This window comes from Triturus cristatus, chromosome 3_2 (genome assembly GCF_964204655.1).
Source record: "Triturus cristatus chromosome 3_2, aTriCri1.1, whole genome shotgun sequence".
Taxonomy (NCBI): Eukaryota; Metazoa; Chordata; class Amphibia; order Caudata; family Salamandridae; genus Triturus; species Triturus cristatus.
In genome coordinates, this window is record NC_140584.1 from 1066287926 (window position 1) to 1066301756 (window position 13831).

General features: G+C 45.6%; 1 protein-coding gene across 1 annotated transcript in view; it reads left to right on the top strand.

The window, feature by feature from the left end:
- Window positions 1–13831, top strand: part of LOC146859134 (uncharacterized) — a 2052335-nt gene that overhangs the window by 78860 nt on the left and 1959644 nt on the right. Inside the window, exons 9-11 of the mRNA XM_085649806.1 lie at window positions 3759–3880; window positions 6326–6520; window positions 12182–12413. Coding sequence (XP_085505932.1) covers window positions 3759–3880; window positions 6326–6520; window positions 12182–12413 — 549 coding nt within the window. The remainder of the gene's footprint in view (window positions 1–3758; window positions 3881–6325; window positions 6521–12181; window positions 12414–13831) is intronic.

Below are 13831 nucleotides of genomic sequence, written 5' to 3' on the forward strand. Positions count from 1 at the left end.
AGGATCCACCAGCCGGTGCGACCCGGCCAGCCGCCCGCCCGCCGCGGGACTGGCAGGCGCAGCCGAGGAGGCAGAAGAGGCCCTCGACCCCCGGCGCGGCCGCCCCCCGGAGCGCGTGATGATCTTCTCCTCCGCCGTGCGCTCCCGGGGCAACGTGCGATGCCGCCGGCGGGTCCTCGATGTACGGGGCCCCCCCTGCCCCCCCCCACCCGCCCGCAGGCGATCCGCGTCCAGAGCGGCTCAGGGGGTGCTCCTCCGTCAACCAGGACCAGGCCGCTCGGGGCGTATCAAAGAACAATGTTTTGTGTTGGAAGATGACCCGAAGGCGGGCCGGGAACTGAAGCTGGTACTGGAGGCCCAGGGAGCGCATTTTTTGCTTCACCTCAGTATAAGATCGGCGCAGCTCCTGGACTTCACGAGTGTAATCCGGGAAGATCATGATTTTGTGATTTTGGTAGTGGAGGGTGTCCATGCGCCGAGCTTCGCAGAGAATGGCGTCCCTGTCTCGGAAGTTTAAGATCTTGAGGATGAAAGGCCGGGGGGGCGCACCGGGGGGCCTGGGGGCAAGGGATCGATGGGCTCTCTCCACCACGAACGCGGCAGAGAGGCCGTCCACCGGCATCCAGGATCGGAACCAGCGCTCCATAAAGTCGTCCGCCCGGCCCGTTTCGACCCCTTCCGGGAATCCCACCAGGCGCAGGTTGCAGCGTCGAGCGCGGTTTTCTGCGTCCTCGACCCGGTGGTGTAGTTCTTTAGAGTGAATGGTTAGTTCCCGTACTTGGTCCTGCAGGTGGCGGATGTCGTCCTCAGCGGTGGATATCCTGGATTCGGCGTCCGAGATGCGGGTGGTGGCGTTCCGCAAGTCTTGCCGGAGAAGAGCAACGTCCACCTTGACCTCCCCCACCATGCCCTCCAGGGAGGCGCGAGACGAGTTGATGGCCTGTAGGATGGCGGCAAGGTCCACAGCGGGGGCCGGCTCGCCCGTAGAGCCGGACCCCTTCTCAGAGGTCGTGAATTTGTCCATCCTGGTTTGGGTGGCCCCGGGCGCCGGCTTGGCGGCATTGTCCTTACCCATGGTGGGGGCACCCCTGGCGCAGCGATCAGCGAGGCCGGGCAACGGGCTGGGGGTACCCCCTCAGGACGTCGGCGGATGCTCGAGACGAAGTGGGGGCAGAAGGAGGCACAGCCGAGGAATCCCGCGTGGAGAAATGGCCCAGCACCTCCAGCCCCAGCGTTCAAGCCCCGACGGGCTTCCCCGCAGAACAACCAGTCACACCCCCGGCCGCAGCCGCGTCCGCAGCGTCCCACAGACAAGGCGAGGTCCAGCTCCTTAGTTCAGGGTCCCGGGCCCATGTAGCGTCACCCGTCTGCGTCGCAGGTGAAGATCGCCAAGGCCTCAATGCGTGTGTGCCGCCGACCCCTCCGAGGGGGCGCCTCACCAGCGTGATCACCCCCCCAACTCCAAGGGGGGAAGTCACCACCCGCTGGCCCTCTTCTCCCAGGGCCCGGAGCACCACATCCCCAGCCAGGCCAGTCTTGGAGCGATGGGAGGGGGGGGATGGCGCACACACACCCCCCTGACCGCCGAAGCGCGGCCCGAACCAGAAGAGGGCCCCCTGCACCTGGAGCCCCTCAGGCAGCCTCGGACCGACGGGGCCAGCGCCACACTGTGGACAAGAGGAGGAGAGGGGGGGGGGGCCCGGGCCCCCGGCCGCCGATGCCCAGCCCGATGGGGGGGGGTCTCTCCCCTCCGCACCCGGCCCCCACAGCAGCCCCAGCAATCCAATCCCACGTAGCCGCACTCACCGCCTGTTCCGTTGCCCCAGATTGCTGCGGGGGGGGTCCACCTCACCACTCTCGGGTCATCGTGAGCCCTCAGCTAAGCAGGGCCTCGCGTTGCCGATGCTGTCTGGGCCCGTGGCATCCGCGCGCCCGCCGCCCCTCCTCCACCAGCAGGGCCAGGCCTATACCCCTCGTGGGCGCCGCGGGCACGAGTAATAGCCTGCCCGCACCGCAGCTCCACCGCCGCCGCCGTCCAGCGCCGGTCAGGTTCCGTGGCGCTCAGGCGGGTCCCGCGAGGTCCGCGGCAGCACAGGAGCGGGCCCGGGATCGCAGGGCAGCTCCGCAAGCCTCCGCTCTCAGATTGAGCCGGCCAGGGCAGTCAGGGACAGAGCCAGGAGGATATGCGGGGTCCGGCGCCGGGAGCCTCAGTGAAAGGCGGCCATGACAGGCAGGCGCCACCTAGCGCTCGAGATTAGAATTTTTTAGAGAAATATTATGTTGCGTGGTTTGCTGAATGTGTGGGTCCAGGGATCCGTAGTTCGGAGTTCAGTGCTTTAATATTTGTGAGTTGGTAAGAGGTGTAATGAAGCTTGGCATTCAAACAAGGTAACACTCACAGTGAAAGTTACACTTTTTCATTCTGATGAATCAAAGACAGATTGGATGGATTATAGCTGTGCAGGTTGTGTAACCGTTGCTGTAGTCAGGCTCATATTGGGACTATGAGAAAACGATTCTAACCCTGCCTCCAAACTCTTCTGTTTGAGACCACCTTTCCACCACGTGGGCAGCCAAAGCCAAAAAGACTCTTCAGATTGGTCTGCGCCGCATAACATTGCAATGGGGAGAGGGCTCAGCAAGCTGCCTCTATCATCAGCCACCTCCAGTCATTACCACATCCAGCAGGATCACACAGAGACAAGATAGCAGGCTCCACATAACCGAAATATTATTATACGTTTAATAATAATAATTCTTCCTCTCATTATAAATAATACATGAACCATGGTCGCAGGTTTAGAAGGCCTGGGGTATAGTAAACGAGACTGTAAAATGGGGACATATGAACGGGGCTCTCTCTAGTATTTACAGCCCCCAGTAAGTGCTACAGAATCACCGGCTGCATAGCTGGGTAACCTTCTCATGGATGAGAGCACATTTCATAGATCTGTCCTCCAGGGACTGTGTAAACAGGCACCAAAGACAATGTATGGATATGAGCCATCATGGAGAAACACTGTCCTGTGGGCGGATGGCCCTGAGCTGCAAGCTAAGATTGCAGACTCCGCACAGCTCTTCCATGATGGATAACACGGGGTGAATTTAGAACAACTCACCCTTATCAATGCGTCTCCCAAGGTATGCAGTCCTTTCCCGCTGCAGGGGAAGCCGCAGCTGCATCTATGAACTACCTCAAACACATATATGATGTACGTGATCAAATGCAAACACAGATGACGATTATGGTCGTTGCCAGTAACACATCTAGCATTGGTCCGAATGGTCCCTTTCTGTTGTATTGATGAGGCCTTGAAATTAAACGGAAGCTGAAACTTGTAGCTGCCACAAGTGACATCACAGAACAACATGGCCTCCTGAATGCCAAATAATGCAAGCCTGCAAACATTAGCAAGATGTTATTATGTGAGGGTGTGTGTGAAGCTGGTATTTGGATGTAAGAAATAGCCGATTCAATTTGTTTTCAAGTAAAGCACCGCTGTCAAAGTGCATATAAAGACAATCCTACAGAGGTAACACTTTAAAAAGCACCTGAACCCTTGCACTGGTGCAAAAATAAAAGTTAGTTCTGGCACATTTATCACTGTTCGTGTTTAAATGATCTGTAAGACATTCCTGTTTATGTGAGAAACAAATCGCGATATCTATCTCTTGGCTCACTTTTATTCACTGACCAGTACTTACCGGTGTTGGGACCAGAGGGGCATTTTTGTATTCACATTTCTTTTCTCTGGCAGGCACAAGCATCATTAAAGGAAGCCTTAAAGATCTGCGCTACCTTCCGGGGGACCTACCTTGACGTGAAGGTTAAGGCCGATGAAATCAGCTCCAAAAAGAACGAGGAGAACATCAACAATATGTATGGACAAATATTTGATTTTAACCAAAATATGTATCAATTGAAATACTTTCAGCTTGAACTGACTCTTTCGTACATTTCAGATTTTGCGTCCCATATATATTTATTTATTTATATATGGTGATAGCCTGCGACATTCAGTATCATGCTTGGCTCACCTGTGGAAGGTCTGGCAGGATGATTGTGGAACAAGCCATCGATGTACCGCTCTTACCTCTTGAAAGGTGCAAGCGCGTGGGCACTGCCTCCCTTAGGCTAGTTTCACATTTGGAATCAGAATCCGCTCAGGGTGGTCGGTGGCATGCCAAGCTGCTGTCTCTGAAAGACGAGAGGCGCGGTCAGTCACATGCCAGGCCAGTGCCTGAAGAGAAAGGATGTCACCCCTTAGCCTATGAAGATGCCCATTGTGCCTTCATGGAACCAGGGTCTCTGTGTCCTGAGTTCAGTATCCATGTTCAAAAGCATTGATCAGGATACCCATGTGCTGGACCTGCAGCGCCAAAGAAAAACCTATAAAAGGCTATATGTGTCTTACATTTTTGTGCTCGTTTAAAAACACAAAGTGTAAGAAAAATACTTTAAAAAGCCTCAAATAAAAAAAGATGAGAGTAAAGAACTTATCTCAGCCTTCCTCTGTAATCACAATTTTTAATGTTATCTTTAATAAAAGGGATACATTGAAGGGAAATGTTCCCTAGACCTTCAACCTAGCCTAGCACTGTCCCTGTAAGGCTGGCGGGCACCACCCCAACCCAGCATGCAGCAGAGCTGACAGCTTTACTTGTACACACAGGATCTTGCATACCGGATTCTGCTCCAGTTGCTGTGCTTTCACTGGTGAGGTGGGAGCCTTGTTTGCAAATGTAATGAATATTCACTTGTAGTGAACAGGTGATAACAGTTGGTAATTACTTCTGCTGTATCAAGGGATCTTTATTAATATGTGTTAACACTGAGTAGAATTAGCTCATCTCTTTCTACTTATAGTAGCTACCTGAATGAATCCCAAAAAGTCAAGAAAAGTCAAAGTATCTGTGGTGCTGCAAAAACAGATAGCGAAGCACTTTGGAGACCGCTCTGTTGTCAGAATGTAACAAAGAAATTGAATCCAAATGAACTTGAACTACAAATCCATTTAAAATGCATCTTACCAATATAGTAAGTACACCTCAGGTGCTTGAATACCCAGCAGACTGAAGCGCTTAGAAGACAGCCTTACAGCTATGTTGGACGCAGATAGAGTCAGACTTGCTGTGGACTGAAATTCCACGTTTTATTTCTTTAACCCCTTCAGTGCCCATGACGAGATAGTCTCGTCATGGAGCGCGGTTGCGCTGTGCCCATGACGAGACTATCTCGTCATGAACCCCGCCCGCTAATGAAACGCCCGGCACAGGGCGTGGAAAGGGCGGGGCACTGAAGAGGTTAATAAAAAATATTTCCCATTGCCTTTGAAAAGATTTTGTCCAAGTCTAGCTGTTCAAAGTTTGCTAAGCGCCAAGGTGTATTACTGTTATCAATGGTTACCTTAACCATTGAATGTAAAAGAAAATCAATTGTTAACTAAAGACAAACAGTATTACAGCTGTTGTTCAAAGTTTGATAAGCGCCAAGGTGTATTACTGTTATCAATGGTTACCTTAACCATTGAATGCAAAAGAAAATCAATTGTTAACTAAAGACAAACAGTATTACAGCTGGTAGTTCCCTGAGCAATGACCCCGGTGTTGAGACAGCTTCTTTGGTGCCAGTGTGTGGGCTTGGTCTTTCTTTAATCCATATACCCTGCCTAATGGACACCGCAGGTTATGTACATTGCTGCTCTTCTGTTCTGAACAACCTGACTTCAGCTCTTTCATCGCTGGCCTCTATGGCTTGGAATAAGTGCCCTCGGTATGCAAGGGCCACCTTTCCTCTGCCAATATCAAGGAAACTGTTAAGATGCACCAGCCTTGCAATCCAGATCCAACAAGAGTAAGGAGGGGTTTCACACTTCTCCAAAACCACAACCAACCTTACACTAACATGAAGGTTGGACACATATCTGGGAACGAGGAATGGAAATGAAATACCATTACACTTGTTCATTAACAATACTTTTATTGTTTTTGTTTCACAGCCCTCTGGAAATGCACCGGTGTGGTTTGCGTCTGTACGATAATTGAAAATAAATACACTGCCTGATTGTAAAACTATTTTTACCATGAGGAGCCCAATGCACCAATTAAATCCATGAATTTTGATAAGCATAGTACCATCATCTGGCATAGTGCTTTCATTCTCGCGTTATCTTCGTACCTGCTGTTCTGAGCTTCACCAGACGTCGCTTGATCTTCTTCAATCAGATCCCTGTTAGGCCTACCATGTGGATGAACTCATTCAAAACAAACCTGAACAGTGACTTTGTGAGGGTCTCATTTTGATCATGTTCTCTATTTCTAACAGCTCCAAGAAACCCACTGATTCCTTATGGAATGTGAAAATGTACGGACCATTAGCTGCAAAGTTCACCTGGCGAGAATGGCCCCCCAACAAAAAGAAACAAGGAAAAGAGAAGGACAATGACAACGAATGGCTGGATTCTCCTTGGCCACCACACAGTGCAAAGTGCTTTCAGAATATGAACATGTTCATGGAAAGGTGGGTAGAACAATATACTTTATCTCTATGGCTAGGAACATTTAAAGCAGTTATACCGCATGTGAGCCGTGTTGTCCTTGCACATTGGAACAGAGGCAGCAAGCAAGAATTCCATGCTATATTATGGATAGTAATCATAACATATTTTTAATTTGGAATGAAGATTTAAATGGTTATGTATAGTTCCCAGCACATGTTCTCAAGGTACATAAATTCCTGAAGAAGTCCTTCATATGGCCATTGGCCAAAACACAGATGTGGTTTTCTCCAAGTTGACCACAGGCTTTGAGGAATACATCTAGAATTGAAACCAAACATTGTGGAAGCTAATAGATATCACGTTGGCAAGTTGGTGCAATTGTTTATTTCTTTTTAGAGCTGGTACGGAAACCCTTTTTCTTTTAATGTACACCACAGGACAATATTATTGTTATTCACATAAAAAAGTAGTATTGGTTTTGAAGTATAGTAACAAGATGACAAAGTTAAAATACTCAGGGATAACTTAATGATTTTGATTTAAAATTTTATAAAGCGTGATAAGTACCCAAAATTGTCAAGGAGCTGTAGCTGACCATCCAGAGAACCTTGCTCAGACTATAAATATGCAGGAAAGAGTTGTCTCTAGTGTATAGAGCCAGGTCTTAAGTGCATTCCTGAAGGGCAACAGCTGAGGGAGCGAGTTCCAAAGCCTGCCTATCGCAGTTGAGAATGCTCTGTCACCCCACTTCTTCCTTTTAGTTCTAAGCACCAATAGCCAACATTGATGCACTGATCACAAGTTTCTCCCTAGAGAGTGCCAGCGAAATATATTTACAATTCTTACGAAATAAAAACGGATAAAAAAATGGAAATAAACAACATTGAAAGGGTACTCCAGGCATTTTATAGGCGTATGAACACATGTGATCAGTCAAAATGTGTTCACTCATAGCCTAGACGAATCTATGGCTAAAGTGAGCTGATCCATTGCACCATGATGTGGTGGGAGGAAGTAAAATATGAATGACAGTTCAACAGACCAATGGGTGACGAGAATCCACCAAAAACCCACTATATATGTACATTGAGCAACATTTGGGACATTGCTGACTGCAATTAACTGTCCAAGAAATACTGTGTTGACTCCTCTGCCTTTTGACTAGGTTGGCCCTGTGAAATCATCACATACCTACATACATACATACATACATACATACATATAATCTCTGAAATAAAAAACAGATAAAATATAATTTTCAATTGCGTTTTTGTCTATTTGATGTAATGTTTTTATGTTGTACATTTTCGTTGAGGTATGTAACAAAAGCCTCACAACATAAACAATAACCAATTGCTATTAGTGTATATTCTTCTTATAAAATGTGAAAACACGTGTTGGGGATAAAAGGTTGCATACCCATGACTAAGTTACTGCAGTCCTACTGGGATAGCCAGCCCGTGGAACTTCACCAAGGGGTTGAGGTTGGTACTGCAAAATATTCCCTTAGGGAAAACCTTGGAATTTATTGGTGGGGTAGCAAAAAAAATGTATTTCAAACAGAGGAAAAAGGAAGAGCCTTCAATACGCAAGAAGCAGGGTGTTAGTGGTCTCTGTACCACACACATAGGTATGTTCAGTAGTGGCTGCCGGTGAAAAGTAATGGTGTGGCTGGGGGTTAGAGAATCAATAAAATGACTTACATGGCTACCGGCCGCTGCTTAAAACAAAGCATGATGCTTCTGTTGGCCAGAACCTGGTAACCCCCTGAGATCACTTAAGGGCCCCGCTGCCCCCCCACCCCCCTCACCAGTTTGAAGGCCTATGTCATAGATATATATTCTGACATTCATCTTCTCAAGAGAATTCACTAGGGGCTGAATATACAAGTTGAAGAGATAAGGGGACAGGGCAGACTGCTGAGGAACTCCACAAGATAACTGGACCTTGGAGGACTTGAAAGGGAATAGCCGGACGGATTGCCAGCAATCCTTTAAAAAAGATATGATCGATGCAAGGGCTGAGTCCTGGAGGCCTGCTGCCTGACATGTTTAACCAGAAGTTCATAGTCAACCGTGTCGAAGCCGCAGAGAGGTCTAAAAAGACCAGTGCCTGGGTTGTGCCTCTGTCGGCTTCCCCCTCATGTTATCTGTAACTGAAAGAATGACAGCTTCAGTTGCATGGGCTGACCAGAAATCTGCCTGATGAGGGTCGAGAAACCGAGATCCTTTTAAGAACTAGCAGAGGTGTCTGGAAACATGTGCTTCAAGCAACTTTAGGTATGGCAGCAAGGAGATTGGTCAATAGTTTTTCAAGATAAGTGGGTCCTAACCAGATTTCTTTTGGAGTGGGACCACTATCGCCTTTTTGAAGGCGTCTGGGACCGGATATGTGATGTTACAAGGTATGCCATTACATTGTATGCCGTTACAACGCATACTTTTACCCCAACTTTCTGTCGGGGGAGCATTGGAAGTTGGAATAGATTAATTTACTATTCCAACTCCAGTGTGTGATGCACTAGAGAAGGTGATGGAGTTAAATTCAACACCTTCTACCCACTGCTGCACACCTTTTGCGTTACAACGACATGCAATGTATTGGCATGCGTTGTAATAGTTGCGTTGTAAAGGATAGGGACTCGTTGAGGAGAGAATTGGCTAAGTCAGGAAAGTGTGTGAAAAATGCTTTTAGTATTTTTGGGGGAGTAACGTCATTTGGGGATCCTGACTTGACTTTTGACAGCAGGTCTGTGAGGCAACCCTTGATGACGGTGGGAAATTCAGAAAGAGTAAGCAGGTTCCAGATATCAGGGGTAAGTTTGGTGTATCTTTGGCTGGGAAGGTCCTGTACTTGTCAGTCCCAAATGTCTAAGCAAGGCTTCCATTTTTGTGTGCGTTCCCTTTGGAGAAGAGCAACACATGTCCTCCAGGAAGACTTTGAATACGTTTGAGCTAAAACTGGCACTTCAAGGCATAGGTCTGAGTTAAATTATAGAAGACCTCAGTAAAATTATGCATCTTTGAAGACCACTATGGTTGGATTAGGAACACAAATGTCCTGTCTCCAAAATCACACAAGGTAGGTCAGACCTTACTAATTAGCCTCTCTAGTTCAACCTTCTGCAGCAGATCAACCAGCATTTATTTAATAACTCCTATCTAGAAGGTCAATTGTCCAGGCTAGCAGAAAGGGGTAACTAACAATTGTTCTTAGTCTATGGAATTCTTGTATGCAAATGTGTAAACATGCTTTTACTGATGTGTTTATGTGCAGAATTAAGGTCACATTGTCCTCCATGACCCCAAATACAATCTATTGGGATCCTATTAGGCTTCAAAAAGAGTTATTAAATGTAAGAAATGGTCTGGGTTATTTCTGAATTTATTGATTGCAAACATATTAGTTGACAATATCACTTCGTTTTTCATAGTATTCAGCTGCAAACAGCCACCACCGATCTAGCATTGAATGTTTAGTGGGAAGTAATCCTAAGATTCCCCTCAATATGAATATACTTTAGCTGTCATCCATTTATATAACAACCCACCCCCATTCAATCATCAGTCTTATATACTAACACTTAAGACGATGGATGACTCTCAACCCACTAGAAAAAGATAATGAACCTATTTAACTTATTAGATACCTATCTGCCAGAAAATAGAAATAGCTGAAATGTGTTATTGTCTATATTACTTGATGTAGTCCATAATGATATGAACAAAAGAGCAAGAAAAATGTAGGTGATGCCCACATAGATTGACGACATATATTTTTTTCATGAAGAAGTTGTGTTTGAAATTTATGATATCAGAAAAAGCAATATTGGTAATGTAGAGTTGGTGTAAGCCAGGGACATCTAAGCAATAACATTTGAACTGAAGTCTGGTGCGGTATTTTCATCCAAATACAGAGCCATCCTGCTCCAGTAAGAGCCAGAGAGACAGAGGTGCTGAAAAGGGTTTGGACAGACAAACTGTCAATCCCTACACATCTACAAGAGCAACAAACGCTCACATCTGTTTGTGCTGACTGTTAGTGAGCACTTGCTGTGGTAACTTGCAGTAGGTCATACACAGAGGGGGCTTTCATTCCCCAGACTGGATCATTAAGAGTCCCACAATAATAGTAGGGATGTGCGATAACTGAATTGCCCCATAATTCTACCATTCCCGCCTAATCCAGTGTTTCTTGTCGGCAGATATGAAACGTTGGTGATAGCAGAGTGCATGAACATGTGGCACTCCATGCTGCAGGTTTGGTATTTGTCCTGCTCATTTTACCATATTTCTGTGCACTCTGACTGTAAATCCAGGGGTGAAAGTGCCCTTGCTGATTGTGCACATGTGTCTCCCTTCTCGGGGATTACAATGGATTTGGCTCCCTACTCTGACGTAAGCGCAGTTGAGTAAACAAGCCAGCCAGTGAACTGAAGCATTGGCGTGGTCACCGACTGCCAGATTCGCATTTTTAAAAATTCTACATCGTATACATCTTTAAACAGAATAAATAACCAAATGTGTTATTAAGTCCTGAAGGGTGCTTTTTTGCGCAATTTCACACAAATAACATGTTTGATCATAAAGAGGACTTAACTCCCCGATCTGCCTCTTGGCACCATATAACATGTTTATTATTATTACCCAGCTCAATTGAACTCATTTCATGAATTGTGTGAGGATGAGAGGCTGAGTGGGCCTGCTGGCACTTGAAACTGAGACCCTGGGGGTAAAAAAAATCCCTGCAGGGGATGCACTAGTCTAATGAACCATCAGACCCAGTTGTTCTGAGACATTTTGACATCAACTAAGCCAAGGTGTAAAATTATTTGGTTTAGATATTTTAAATAACAATTGTAGTTTTATATTCATACTTTTCTGCCCTAAGTATATGTAAACATTCATGGTGTCATTTCAACTGATTACGTGCAAAACACTCCAGTGCAAATGACATTAGTACTGGTAATTAGGACTGTATGCACAGTTATATATTATCTGTGGGATTTTATCATCAATTCGCTGTGTAAAATAAGTATTAATCTCACATGTATGTGTTTTCCCCAAAGTATGTATTAGCATATAAATTATGTATAAGGTTATTTAGACCCAGAGTTAATAACAGATGAAAAAATACTATGTGCAATAAACATTGTGCTGTATAGGAGTTGTGCTTTTCTACTTCATTATGACCTCAGTGGTTGGTTATGGCAAACTGACTAAAGTGTTTTTGCACCATGAGGCCAATTTTATTACCTCAGGTGTCATTATTTGCATGGACATTTACCACCAGATACGTGCTGGGGGTAATTTCCTCTGAGAAAACTGAGCAAGTGCAATTTGCCCTTAAGTTGTTAATGGGAACAATTGCTAAAAAGTGAGTTGTCTGACTTGCCTGTAATACGGACAAAAGACACAGGGTGGTGCCATTGTTCCACGCCTACAAAATTGGTAATCAGAAAATAACTCCCGTCGCTTTACCCACTCCATAATATTGTTTCCATCTGTGATTTGCTGTGGCTCTGTAAGTGTGGCTTGAGGTAGCAATGGAAAGAGACAGGTAAAAGTAATTGTAGCCAGTAAAATGTTATTTGCACCCATTTAGCGCTTACTTACCCTGCTACTATTAACCAAATAATGCACCTTACAGATTGTATCTTTATGTCACCCACTGCTCACCAGGTGCAACGATGTTCTTGACCTTTTGGAGACCATGAAACACTTTCAGGTTTTGGAGACAGTAGTGCAGATTGGGGGTGCAGGGAGCCCCAGCTTGGATGCAAGAGTGGAGGAAATCTGGGACACGTACAGCAGAACAAAAGAGACTTTCATCAGCCAGGCGTCAGACATCTTCACCATCGACAGAAACAATCCTTTTGAGAAAGCCTTTTTTGACTTCAGAATAATAATAAAAGTAAGTGTTCGTCTTCGCTCTTGAAACTGTTTCACGTGACATGTTAAACTCCCATGGGCCTATTCAAATAGGCAGTTGGAGTATTTAAAGAAGTACTTGTGTAGTGCTCGTCTTGGTACTCTTACATGTCTTTGAGAATCTTCCGCTAAACATCTATAATGGGTATAAATTGGGAATATTCATTTATAGTTAGTGCGCTCTGCACTCTTGCTAAAAGGGAGTCGGACATTTGTGGCTGGTTCACAAAGGGATACAAGAGCACGTGAAAGAGTACTCCTGCCATGTTACTTCCCCCAGTTAGACATGTTTTGTGTTCCAGCCATGTTTTCATCATTTTGTCATCAGCTGAGTCCGAGTTTTCCAATGCATAACTTTTATGATCTCACCTTTTGTATAACCATTGGGTGTTCAATTTCACATTCTATATAAAGTCCATAGATAAAAACAAATAAAGAGGAAGCACCATGATATGAAATCTCCAAAAAGCAATGCATGGAATTATACATTTCCAAGTGATGTAAACAAAAGTAAATCACCACTCAACAGTCATGCTCAAAACATGTTTATACAGATATGCACAGACATAAGTTGTTCACCTCACTCAAATTATAGGAAAAAATGATCAGAGTATGAAAAATAAGTCATTGTTATTAAACTGTGCTCCTTATTATATTGCATCAATCTAGCCCGAGAGTTTCCTACGCTGTTCCATTGAGGGGGGATCTGTGATTGAGTTTGTGGACATCTAAGTGAGATGAATGTACAGATAGTGCACTTCAATGTGAGCAATGTACATAGTGGGTGGTGATACAAGAATCTGGCATGGATTGTCCTTCCACGAGTTAATGCTGCACAGATCTGCTTTAGATGTGTGAGGAACACCAAGAGTCAGCATACATGTGGCACACCTGGTTTGATAAATAATGTATTTAGCAGAGATATTGCTATACTACGTGATTATTGTGGCTGTTTACATATCTTCTTACATCATCCTTAGCAAAATGCTGTAACGTCTCTGTTTATGTGCACTTGATTGAATGAATGAATGGATGGATGAATAAGGAGCTCATATAGCGCAGTACAGACCTCAGAAAGGGGTCCCCAGCACTTGCCTATGAATTCAAAGTAGGCACCTTTCTTGGTGATATCATGATAGGATCTCCTAAAAATTCAAATGTGTTCCACCAGAAAATGAAGCCTATGAGATCAGGGGTATCGCTCTGAAAAGTGCCATAAGTGTACTCTGGGCAGTATTTGGAAACTGCTCTTGGTACTGCAGTATCACTCAAGACAGACGGGGTAAAGACCGCCACTGGTCACAGCAGATACCTGGGTTACCACCCGCAGTCATTGATTGCTGCTGAAACACCCACAGGTTATTGTCATTACCTAGGTAATAACATTGTAATATGTAATTA